The sequence below is a fragment of the Poromitra crassiceps genome, assembly GCF_964638095.1.
Source record: "Poromitra crassiceps genome assembly, chromosome: 13".
Lineage (NCBI taxonomy): Eukaryota > Metazoa > Chordata > Actinopteri > Beryciformes > Melamphaidae > Poromitra > Poromitra crassiceps.
Window position 1 is genome coordinate 9,498,041 of NC_139644.1, and position 13,200 is coordinate 9,511,240.

Here is a 13,200-nt window from a genome sequence, read left to right on the forward strand (position 1 = left end):
AGACACTAAAAACAACAATCTTGCATGGTGTGTAAACAATTCAACACAAACATACAGTATGTATACATATACACACAGTATGTATGCATATACATATACACACTAGATACATATGCACAAACATACACATTATAGAACTCAAATCAAATATACAGCATATTTTTTCTCTTTTCCCAGGCTTTAGAAATAAAATTGGCTGTATGGAATGCTCCTTTTCTAAAACATAATTCAAGTTTTTTGTAATCATCCAAATAAAATAAATCATTATATAACAAGCTCATTTTCTCGAAAAGCACATGTCTAAATTCATCAGAGGACAGAAGAACCTAAAATGAATCTCATTTTTAATCTGTTCTAGATCACAGAACAGGCAAAGTCTCTGTTCCTCAGGTACACCGCTAAACCTACCTGTCTCTATGGCAAGAGGCAAGGTACCTGAGCGTTGCTGGGCACAGAGAGATCTTTGTGTTTTGGATAGATTTTGTTCAACATATTTTTCTACTTCATAAGTATTTTTTATAAGACAATAAGTTCTTAATTTAGGCTTATTCGATATTTCTATAGTCCATTTTTCTTTATGTAATTGGAAGAAAGCTTTTTTAATTTCTTGAATATTGCAATGTAGTCTATTGTTAAATATGAATGACAAATCAGAAATGGAAAATAAGGATTTCACCTCACTGGCCCAGGGAGATAGTTTTGATGTTTCCCAATTGAAAATCTTTCTCGTCAAACTATCAGGCATATTTACCAGTCTGTTCCATAAGTGAAGCATTTCACATTTATGCCTGACATTTGACGGTTCCCAACCCATGTCTCCACAAATGCTGCTATTGGAGAACGTTTATGAACTCTCAAAAAGGAGCCAATTAGCTCTGTATTGTACTGTGTTAGATTTGGTCTGTTCGTTAAAGCCCCAGACCCCAGCTGCATAGTCTGAAACTGGACATACACAGGACCTATACAATTGGGTAAATGACAATTAGTATTGTGGAGAGTCTTGTGTGATGTGGCATCATCCGTCTGTATGAGTTATCATGTTGTCACAACGGCTCTGTGCATAAGTGATTTATGACAGACAATTGTCTGTTTGTCATAGAGATTGTGACATGATCAATAATGATATCATCAGTGATGATGTCAAGTCAAGTCAAGTCAAGTCAAGTTTATTTGTATAGCACATTTCATACACAGAGGCAATTCAAAGTGCTTCACATAAAATGGATGACAGGAAAATAAAAGAATAAAAGAAGAGAATAAAATGGACATTTAAAAGCATCACAACAAAACTTAAAAAAAGAGTATAAAAAGTGCATTAAGCATCAGGCGCAGCAGTTGCAAAAAGAGCTCAAAACTTATAGAGGACTCATTGGGTTTGCATAATAGAATAAATCAATGTATCTATATTGAGTTCCCCGACTGGATGTCACCACCGATGATGTCACAATGTATATTAACTGATGTCACTTATGTCCCAAACGGTTTCTCATGTGGCCACCCGGGAAAAATAATTGCCTACACAACAACGGGAGACTATAATACACAAGAAGCAAGGGGAAACTAAAAACATAATGCACATGATACACAATAGTAAAAACAATATAAAAGGCCTAATGAAAACAGTCAATAAAATAACGTATTAAACCCAGGATCAGCTGCTCCTGATCCAGCTCTTTACAGAAGTAGGCCGGCTGTTCCACAGCACAGCTGCGTGTCATCCAATCAATCGTCAACATTGTCAAAATTGAACAAATCTCCAATTTTCAGAAGTTATTGGTACTACACACACCCACCCCCAAGGTCGGGAGGTCTTCAGGTGGTGTTTTGGAGAGATTTTAACTGATTAACCTTATTATTTTAGTTAAATTAGTCATAGTGTTTATACATATATTGGGATTTTTGGTATATTTACAGTAGCCTACATTTGTGGACAGTGAACAAACCCTCACTTATTGTTTTCACAGCTTCTGAATATTCACTCAAAGGCCATGTAAAACATCTCAGTGAAACATGGTTACTGCTGTTTTTATGTGACAGATGAGCATTGAACACATTCAATCAATTAATCAATCAAGTTTATTATCAGACATAAGGTCCATAGAAAAAACAGGCATAACATTTAAAAGAACACACACAAAAACTCAGTACAACTATAAAAGGCACTTATACCAAAAATTCCACATCTGTGATTGGTATCTCACAGCACTGATACCAGGATTGGTCCGCAGCATGACAATGAAATTGAATGAGTACAGTTGCTTATTGTTTTAAGGACAGTGTAATCACTTATTTAACCACAGAAGATGAAGAGAGAGTTTATTGTGGATGACATTTTGAACGAGGTAAAGACCCTCCAAAAGTAAATGACCACAATAAGAAAAAGAAATAAAGGCAGACTTTATCAGCACATTTTGAAATATTTTGGGGGCACTTGGTATAAATCAAAGTATCAGACCCACTTTGCTCAAGTTTCCTTCCCCCCCCAAGGCCAACGCGTTTGGGCATGTGCCTTCATCAGAGCATCATACAGAATGATGCTTTTTTTTTTTTTTTTGCTGCAGTCAAACCGGCAAGTTGAGTACGCTTCTTATTTTGAGAGAGATTTAGTTAGTACGGACAAATCATTGAGCATCAAAACAGAGGGAGAAGGGGGTACAGTTATAGACAACAGTGTAGAAAGTTATACGAAAAAGCAAACAGTATGAATGGAAACCGTATGAAAGACGCTTGTTGTCTCTGAGCTGCAGATGCATTACGGCAGTGATACTGAACTTGTGGCCTGCATGGGGGCCAGATGCGGCCCGCGATAGGGTGCAGAGTGGCGCCCCCCTGACCATTTTATAATTCACAATGAAAACTAACATGAAATAAAGTTTGACTGAGCTCCAGCTAAATTGTCAAATACTGCCATCTGCTCGCCACTTATGTACTGTATGTACTTAACTAACTTAACCTAACTAACTATCTTGTGTGCACAAAATTGGCAGACTAAACTCCGGCTGACACCCCAAAAACCTACAATCCGCTGCTGCACAGAAAAAATAATATTATTGTTTGTTTGTTTGTCTGTTTATTAACTGGTGCCTGGCCGCCTATCATTATACAAAAGTGGCCCCAGAGCAAGTTGAGTATCCCTGCATTAGTGAATGGTGGGAGGAGGGGAGTTTGGATTTGGAAAAACCACACGCTTCCTTCCTGAAATCTGCGCCTCAGGCATCTGCTTCGTCCATACATATTTGTCATCTCTGAGGATTACGGCTGTCTTCTCAGCGACAGCAGCATGGGCTTTGATCAGGATATCCAGTAGGCGAGCCTCTCTGGTGAAAATGAAACAGTGAGATAATGAGTTGGAAACTATGAATGTAACATGTAATTATTATTAAGACATTATTTTTAATTCATTTAATTTTTTAACTTTACATAAACTTTACATAAGACCCAAAACAAAATGTTTTCATCAACTGTTGTAAATATCTTAGTTTTGATAATAATGTCATCATATAAATTCACAAGGATAGTACAAATTAGATCTCCTCAAGGGCTTTTACTTGATGTATAAATTAGATCTCCAGATATCCAAAATGTTACGCTCTTCTGGCTCCAGCTTTTGATCTTTTTTGTATAGGCCTATATACATCAGATCTGCAATTAGGCCCGCCCCCTTTTAGGGGGAAAACACAAGCCTCTCCCTGTTGACTTCAATGTAAAATAGCACTACCCCAAAAATGTATAGAAAAATAACAATCAATCTCCGGACATGTGCCGCCAGCAGCCGCCTACAAAATGACGCATCTGGTGTATAACAGTGGCGCCGGAACGAGTTTGCAATAAGGGGGATACAATTTTTTTTATTTTACTTTATTTATTTATTTTATTTTTTTTTACTTTTTTTTTTATTACTTTTTTTAAAGGCGCCCAAAGGGCGCCGCTCTTTCGGCGCCCGCAAGGGCGGCGACGAAAAATTTATGTTTTTATGGACGTTTGGATGATTTTTAGCCATATTTAGATGAATATGTCATTTTAAATTAACATTAGGATTATACTGTAGTGATGTAATTATTCAGTATTTTTCCTTTTCTCACTCACTTGGTGACCTGCTCTTTAGGTCATTTTATAATTACACTACAACAGACAGCAACACAGGCAGAAACACTGAACTTATTATTATTATTATTATTATTATTATTATTATTATTATTATTATCACTTTGAAACACAGTGCAAAACTTGTCATCTCAACACAAAAATAATAACAATAACCGTATACGATTATAGCAGCAGCCAATGACAGTGAGTGCAGTACAGAGTCCAGGTCTGTCTGTCTCTCAGGTGTAATAATCCCACAATGATCACGGCTTTAACAAGTGTCACAGGCTGTGTAAACAGTGTAAAGTGGGCTCTAAGCGTCAGGGGCAGTTGCCCCCTCAGATTAAAAAAAAAAAAAAAAAAAAAAAAATTTAGGGGGACCAAATTTTAAGGGGGACAAAATGTCCCCATGTCCCCCTTGTTCCGGCGCCAGTGGTATACTGCGGATATATTTCACGGCAATAACTGAAATGCACATGATCTTGGCATATCCAGATAGATTTCCTTTCACTAACCTGGGCACGAACTCGACCAGTTGTTTGCACAACGACTGGATGAACAAACTGCCTAGCTCCGGGTCTCTCATGGAGATGTCGCCAGCAACAGTGGCCATGCCTATGAAGAAATCTGCAACTCTCGGATTGGAGTCAGCATCAGCCGGGCCATCAGTGCTGAGTGCAGGGCCGCCGGACCCGATGTGGACCATCTGCTGTACGTTGGGGCCCTGGCAGGCCTGGATGAAGAAAAGCTTGGGTTTTCCATCCAGAGTTCCACACTTCTCTCCACTGAAAGGCGCCTTGAGCTCGCTGATCTTGACGGGGAGGCCATCCACACCAAACACACTTCCCTCCTCGCCGTGGCTGAGAACGATGCAGACCACACAGTCCATCTGACTGTGGTCCATCTCGCCAAGCTTCTTCACCACAGACAGCATCTTAGTACTCTCACAATCATTCTTTATCCGCATCTTAAATCCCAGCCAGGTAAACACTTTCACCAGATTTTCTGAAATACACAAAAACACCCCCCCACCCCCCCGACACACACACACACACACACACACACACACAAACACAAACATTATGCACATGTAGATAAGGAATGGAATATTGGCACAGTTTACATTTGAGAAGGAATTATTTCCAGAATTAATAGAAATTAGCCTCACGTTCATCAATCTGGGTTCCTTCACGAGTTTCCATTTTGCCCTTGAAGTCATAGTTGTTTATGATCAAGCACACACCTCTCACTTTTCCTCGTCCCATATGATACTTTTCCAAAATCTACAGTCAGAGATCAACAAGAAAAGAAGACAGATTACACGTTTTGTTCAGAAGTGTTCATAATAAAGCATAATTTCATAATTGTGTTCATAATTTGCATGAAGAAATCAGCCACCTCTTCCTTTGTGCTTGTAGTTTGTACTTGGCCAGAGCTCCCTTGTTTCTCTATTGGACAGATGATCACAGTAAGGGGAGGGCGGGGGGGGGGGGGGGTGCTGATTAGAAATGTAGACATTGATCACATCATAGAAATGAAAACGAGAGACTGCATGATGAGAGACTGCATGATATTTCTTGGATTGTAGACATACTTCTGTTTCCCTCATGTTGCCACAAGGCTAATCACATGTCAGTTCCCTCTAACTGATCAGAAAAATAGGTACAGGGACACCCCACAGTAGCAGGCTGGATTTTATGACAGGTCTAGGCCTATATGTCCATAATTTCCAGGCAGGAATGGTCAAATTATGAATAATTTCAAATTAAAAAACACTGCAACTGCTACAACAATTGATCTGCAGTGTTCAATGTTCACAAAAAAGAAATCCACTCACCGGCGCCGGAATCAGGTGCAGTTAGGCCCAATTCAATGGTCGCTTTGGCTGCAGAAATACAGACAGAGAAATGTTGAATAGCCCTGAAATAATTTGATGACAGACTTCTTATTTCTACACTATAACCTCATCAGGAACATCTACTTCCTTCTCTATCCCAGAGGACTGACCAAGATTTCAAATTCAAATTGGTTCTCATATTGATAGAAGTAGCCTTGAGGACCACAGAAAGAGAAAGAGGGGGTGGGGGGCAGAGAGGGAGTGCAGCGCAGAAAGGGAAGTTGATGGGGTACTACATCACCCAAATATGTCATATTAATCAGATTAGTAATGTTGCATGTGTGCATAGTTTTTTACAATAGTGTTAGCTCAAATGGTAACGTTAAACAGTAAGTGGATGGACAATGCTAACGCCATTAGCACCATGTTGTGGGGTGTACAGTCAAATAAAAACAAAAATTTCGGTGGGCTAACCTAACCTAACCAAAAACGTCCGCCTTGTAAAAAAAAAAAAAAAAAATTATATATATGTGTGTACTGCATGGTATCCACCAAGATACCATCACGTCGGAATGTTTGGAGCGGGGGAGTCTGGTGCAGCGCACAGGTCGTAGACCTGGTGAGACGAGGGAGGAGCCCGGCCGGGTGGCAACCCACAGAGCCCGGTCCCTCTACGTACCAGAGCCCTTCCTCCCCCGGTCCCGGCAGAGTAGTTCCGGAGCAGCGGATTGAGTGGCCCTGACCACGTGACCACCTTCGACCCTTCCTAGAGGGCTGACCGTGGGTAGCTACTGGGACGTAAGTTGGGGCTTGGCCAGCCCCGGCTGGGTCACCTGGGCGAGGGTGTATGATGTTGCGAGACCCGAAACCTCCTATGACCCCAGGGTACATCACTGAGAATACGTCTTAGTTGCATCCATGCGATGTTTTCTCTTTATGTGTATGTATATACTGTGTATATATATATATATAGAGAGAGAGATTTCTTTATTATTATTATACATTTTTTGACCCAGGGGCCACACTGAGTGAGGTCAGGGGCCACAAATATTTGGCCCAAGTAGATCTTAAAGGGATAGTTCGGATTTTTTGATGTGGGGTTGTATGACGTACTTGCGGACAGTCAGTGTACTGGCTGCAACGCTCTGGACCCCCTCGCACTCCAATTTAGGAGAAGTGCAGTCCAGCCGTGTCAGGCACAGAGAGCTGTGTAAGCGCTCTTTGGGGACCATGAGCAAAAAGTGTAATGTCAGGAAAAATAGAGCAGAAATTGTTTTTTTAGTGAAAACTTAGCTAATTAATTTAAAATATATATATATTTTTTTTTTCTCAAGTGAATGCAATAGGCTTCCTTCCGTACACTCGTGACTCCTTCTTTGTCACCTCTTACCACCAGTCAAATGCTGGTTAATCTCAGCTGTGGCTGGTAAAGTACTGAGCACTTTTTCAGGTCAGTAGCTTGTTTTCAACCAATCCATTCTGTTCTGAAACAATAACAATAACAATAATTTTGATGGTCTGAATTTGTGTCATATTTTGGTGGCAGTTGGCTGGTGGTTAAGAGGATGTTCAGCCTCTAACTGGACCCCCCATGCGCTTGTGCCGGAAAACAATTTTCACACATGAAAGGCATAGACCACTTTCTGGTCATTTCCCGGTATAAAGCGCACGTGTGAAAACGGCTCAGATCTACTGAAGTGTCTCACAAAGAGCTTCACAAAAGCTTGCCTGTCTGTTTTCACACATCTATTATCTATGTAGGATAACAACAGAGTACGAGTCAAAATGATACAGCCCACACTTTAAATAAGTTGTTGATGCAAAGTGTTATATTATAACTACATTAATGTGAAGATGTCTCTAAATAATGTGGCAGTTCTATATTTCCACTTCTCATCACTTACCTTTAGCCAACTGGTCCACTAGGTCATTCCTGGGGACCCTGCTTAAAACCTGCTTGGTCACCTCATACCAAGCAGAGTCTTGGATATATTTCTGCACGATCAAATCAACTGTTTCACGCATCTTTGCGTTCTGCAGATCACACCAAGGGATGGGTTGGATGGGGCCTTTGGGCCCTTGGATTGTAGTGATCTTCAGGCGCCACTTGAAGTCACTAAACTGTTCACATCCCAAATTCTTCAGTATTTCCAAGAGGAGTTTTGATACCTCATCTTCATCCACTGCCGCTGCCATTGTTGCTTCCTGATCAAATTAAAGGATATTGTATTATTTTAAGGTTAGGGGGATTATGCAGTTATTAAAGATTCCTCTCTTTGCATTTTATAATGCCACTGTTTTAGATATTTGGGTCTTATCATTAGCTAATCAGCCCAGACAACACAAGGTGGTAAAAAAAAAGTTCTATTGTTTGATCATATGCTACAGCCTACATTTCTTCAGCTAGGTCTTTAATAATGGCCCTCTGCCTCTCCCATCAAATAGACTATTTCTCCCCCATAGGGTTTAGAGACCTTTGCTTCCTCATTTATTTCATGATGTCCCACCCCAACATCCATGTTTCAAGAAGAAATATCAAATTAAGGAAGTAAAGATGCCATTTCTGGGTCTTAAAGGTAAGAAAGTCTCCAAAATGACATAGGGAAAATAGCCAAATGCCCTATCCTTTTATGTCTGTTTGTGTTTTCCCACATCTAGCCTGCACACAAACACACACAAAAACTAAAACAATAATAGTTCCCTAAAATTCACTATAAACAAATTAACCGCGCAGTTTAATGATGTATCTTAAGTTCAGCCCAAGAAAAAGATTGTTTCCAGAATAGGTAGTGAAATTAATATTAGCCAAATATGATTAACTTCTACTTTGTTTTAGAAATGTGTAATAGGTTAGCCTTTTATGCCTGCCATGGGCTAATATTTCCCTGCTGATTCTAAGCGTAGGCTATTATAGCATTATGCATCTATAGGTTAGCATCTCGTGCGCTATGCACGCTCGATTCCTAGAGCCCGCCCTGCAGCTCAGCTGTTTTGCATCTGCTGATAGGATTATGAACTAAATTAGATGACCCACAGACAATTCAATTGCCCCCCGACCTCCAAAGTCATCATCATCAGCGATTGCTCCTCCTCTGTCCCTTTGAAATATGTTCTGAATCTGCACTGCACCACATGTTGCACATAATTTCATTTTTCTCGTTTGAGATGGCTCTGGCAGGCTCGCAGTCGCCTGGAAAGCAGACGAGAGCAGATGTGGAGCAGCCAGTTGAGTGAATGAGCCGACTGCAGTCACTGTGCAGTCAGCCAATCAGAGGCAGAGATGGGCGGGTCATGCCTTCGGCCATCATGGGGGGAAAATATCGCGGAATGGATGCAGACTGGAAGTTATTTCCTCAAAGAGGAGCGCAAAGAACGGTAACGCTTTAGAATACAGCCCACAAATAAGCATGTAGTTATAGTATAACTATGGGGTACCAGGAGTGTAGTTATAGTATATCTACGGGGTACAAGGAGTGAATTTAGACTTTAACTAGAGGGTAACAAGATCTGTAGGCTACTTATAGTATAACTACGGAGTACCACACTGTACTTACAGGGTAACTACGGGTCGCGGTCTGTATTCTGAAGCAGGGGACCAATTCTGTAGGCAGTAGGCTACTTATAGGCTAATTACGGGGTAGCACACTGTAGGGTACCTACGGGGTCGCGGGCTGTATTCTAAAGCAGGGGACCAATTCTGTACTTATAGGCTAGTTACGGGGTACCACACTGTACTTGTTCTCTGTAGCCTGACATGATCCAGAGTCCATGTTTAAAAGGCACTTATAACTATAGCCTACTCCTTGTACCCCGTAGTTATACTATAACTACACTCCTTGTACCCCTTTGTTATGCTATAACTACACTCCTTGTACCCCGTAGTTATACTATAACTACGTGCTTATTTGCGGGCTGTAGTCTAAAAAGCGTTACCCAAAGAACTTACGTTGATAAGAACCGAAGGCTAATCGCTTGTTCCATTGCAACATCAGCGCACAGCAAATCCGCCATTTTGCCCTGAAGACTATGATTGGCTGTCATGGTTCTGTGCTGTTGTCCCATTGGCTCAAGGCGGCGGTTTTTAGGCCAAAATGGCGGCGTCTGTGTTATTTAAAAAGGCAGCAGCCTCCTCCTCTTGTGTTCAATACTCTTTGACGCGAGTAAAATGAAGCGGGCTCCTACCAAGATTGCGACTTTCTCATCTCCATAATAACAACACGCAGCGTCTCTCCCTTAATGTGAGTCAGATAAGAGCGTTTACCGCCCACCCTGAAGTCCCGAGCTGCTGCAAAGTTAACTAATATCCCCCCTTTCTTTTCCTTTTTATTTGTATGGTGCCATCTGACTGAAAGACGCGACTAATCAGCATGCGTCTTTCGCCTTGTGTGAAGTAGCATGTAGTAGGCACTAACTCTCTTTGTTTTTCTGCAACATTAAAGTAGTAGTAGTATTTATTTGTCCTTTCGGAAAGTTGTCAGATAGGCCTACAATACAGTACAGTAGGCTACAACACAATGCGACGACAATACGTCAAACAATAACGGATATGATCACAAAGTGCTTCGCACCAACCCCACCCCAGTGGAAAAAAGTAAATAAATAAATTACAAGAGCTCTGGTCATGTGTTCAGAGCTTATTAAGCAGGCCAATGCTGGATGGTATGAAAGATCTCTGGGCACGGGAGGTCCGCAAAGGCGGTAGGCCTACCCTGTAGGCTACCTCCGTCCCGATTAAAGACTCCGACAGTAATCTTGTATGACACTCACCCTGCCTCAGCCGTTTCCCTTCTGCTCTCTGCCTTCAGTGAATGGAGTATGCATGTCTTTTACTTTCACTTAAGGTCACTGACTTTACTCCGCCTATAGAGAGCCAAAGTGAAGGTCGCTTCCTGCTTCCAAATGCGTATAGCCTACCAGAGATTTTGGAAAATGCTTAAAGTCGAGCTGAACCCAAGAATGACTTTTCTTTTCTTTTAGTTCAAATAGGCCTACTGGGTATGCAGTGCACCTATTTAATAATGTATGCAAAACAAGTCACAACAATCTAATTTCTTTAGTTTTTCACACTTTTTCACATCCAAAGTTCGTTTTTCAAGATTTCATTGATAACAGTAATTTACAGTTTGCTGACGTCACCTAGTACTATCAAATTTCTACCCCATTTCAACCAATCATATCACGACATGCAGCTGTCAATCAAATCTTAATTTCAGGATAATTTTCTCTTCCAAATGAAGGAGAAAATGGCGCCTAGTGCCTGTCATCTGGCAGAGTTTCTAGCCCATAACTAACTTGAGCAATTATGCAAACTAAATCAAACGGTAATGTTTAAGAATGCAAAGAAATGTAACTGGCTCATTAAAACACGCATTCCAGGAATATTATTTACATTTATAACGATAATGGCGCGCGCCTCCGAGCCTGACACCCTCCCTGGCTGTCAGGGGTCGTCTCTCGGAGATTCCAGGCGGGCGGGCAGCACCTATGGATCGGATTGTCCGCTCGCTCCGCACGAAGCAGGTGGCTCCCTGGTATTCTGCGGATTCCACTCGCGTAGCATGACAACAGGCTGAATCCCATTCGATTTGGGGGTGGAACATGCCAGGATTGGCCAATGCGAAAGCCAGTCCTCAGAATTGTAAAATCAAATCATCGACACGTATATGGTCCGCCTCTCAATTCGTTTTCAGTGTCCGATGCTCTGGTGCATTCCGTTCCGGTTCACTTCGACTTTAAAGTCCCTGGAAACCAGAAATATTTTTTTTTATTTTAGCATTTTGAGTTCATCACATCACAGGAACCTATGTTAATAAGCCACCAGCCAAATTTGAACGTTGCAAAGTAGGCTATATAAATTTAGGTTTGACAGTCATGACAAAAGTCATGAGAATAAATTACATTTTAGTCTTTTCTCCCGCTGACTGTGTGGGCGTGTCCCGTGTGTGTGTGTGTGCAGGACTGCAGGTCTCCTCCGAGAGAGAGAGAGAGAGAGAGAGAGAGAGAGAGAGAGAGAGAGAGAGAGAGAGAGAGAGAAAGTGAGAGAGAGAGGGAGGGAAACGGAGAGAGAGAGAGAGGAGAGAGAGAGAGAAGGAAAGAGAGATGGAGTGTGTGTGTGTCTGTGTTCGCTCGTTGCTCGGCGCATACTGACAGAGAGGAAGAGAGACTCTGCCGCTGCGAGTGCACAGCGCTACTGTGTGTGTGTGTGTGTGTGTGCGCACGTGCATGCGTGCGTGTCTGTGTGTGATTCGATTAAATGTTATGACGTGATAAGATCATTCATTTTAGCACCGCGCGCACTGCTCTCTTCAATGAGGAAGTCCAGACCTTGTAGAAAAGTGGCGATTTTGGGGGTTTGGGTTGAAACTAATGTCTCCTACTTTCTGAGGCACACAATTACTCACATACGACCCTACATTTAATAGTTAGAAGGTTTTTGTGGATTTTGGTTTCCAGGGACTTTAATAAAAATAGTTGTAGGCCTAGGCATATTTGTTCAAACCAAACGATTCAGCTATAGAGAGATTCAGCGGTAACGCTTTAGAATACAGCCCGCAAATAAGCATGTAGTTATAGTATAACGACGGGGTTTAGGGCTGTAGTTATAGTCTAACTACGGGGTTTGAGGAGTGAATTATAAGATCTGTACTTATAGTCTAACTACGGGGTTTAAGGAGTGTAGTTATAGTATAACAACGGGGTTTAAGGAGTGTAGTTATGGTATAACAACGGGGTTTAAGGAGTGTAGTTATGGTATAACAACGGGGTTTAAGGAGTGTAGTTAGAGTATAACAACGGGGTTTAAGGAGTGTAGTTATAGTCTAACTACGGGATTTAAGGAGTGTAGTTAGAGTATAACAACAGGGTTTAAGGAGTCTAGTTAGAGTATAACAACAGGGTTTAAGGAGTGTAGTTAGAGTATAACAACGGGGTTTAAGGAGTGTAGTTAGAGTATAACAACGGGGTTAAACCCCGTTGTTATACTCTAACTACACTCCTTAAACCCTGTTGTTATACTCTAACTACACTCCTTAATCCCCGTTGTTATACTCTAACTATACACTCCTTAAACCCCGTTGTTATACTCTAACTACACTCCACCTGTAGTTACCCTGTAAGTACAGTGTGGTACCCCGTAATTAGCCTATAAGTACAAACATTTGTCCCCTGCTTCATAATACAGCCCGCGGCCCCGTAGTTAGACTATAAGTACAGATCTTGTTACCCTCTAGTTAAAGTATTTTTTCACTCCTTAAACCCCGTAGTTAGACTATAACTAC

At 41.3% G+C, this 13,200-nt stretch overlaps 1 protein-coding gene across 1 annotated transcript; it reads right to left on the bottom strand.

The window, feature by feature from the left end:
* Positions 1–1,145: 1,145 nt before the first annotated feature.
* LOC310788015 (caspase-3-like) lies at positions 1,146–10,725 on the bottom strand. Its single transcript, XM_083649480.1, has 7 exons — positions 10,691–10,725; positions 7,828–8,128; positions 5,924–5,971; positions 5,485–5,534; positions 5,255–5,369; positions 4,602–5,091; positions 1,146–3,317 (listed from the first exon to the last, which is right to left on the bottom strand). The coding sequence occupies exons 2-7, from the start codon at positions 8,117–8,119 to the stop codon at positions 3,140–3,142; spliced, it is 1,173 nt and encodes a 390-aa protein (XP_083505606.1). The 5' UTR covers positions 8,120–8,128; positions 10,691–10,725; the 3' UTR covers positions 1,146–3,139.
* Positions 10,726–13,200: the final 2,475 nt, after the last annotated feature.

What these genes read in the sequence shown, in the direction of transcription:
- LOC310788015 (XM_083649480.1), bottom strand. Translation starts at nt 8,119, where the DNA reads ATGGCAGCGGCAGTGGATGAAGATGAGGTATCAAAACTCCTCTTGGAA. An exon ending in CTACAAGCACAAAGGAAGAG is followed by an intron (nt 5,370 to 5,484) that starts GTGGCTGATTTC and finishes CTCTGACTGTAG; the next exon opens with ATTTTGGAAAAGTATCATAT. An exon ending in CTGGTCGAGTTCGTGCCCAG is followed by an intron (nt 3,318 to 4,601) that starts GTTAGTGAAAGG and finishes CATTTTCACCAG; the next exon opens with AGAGGCTCGCCTACTGGATA.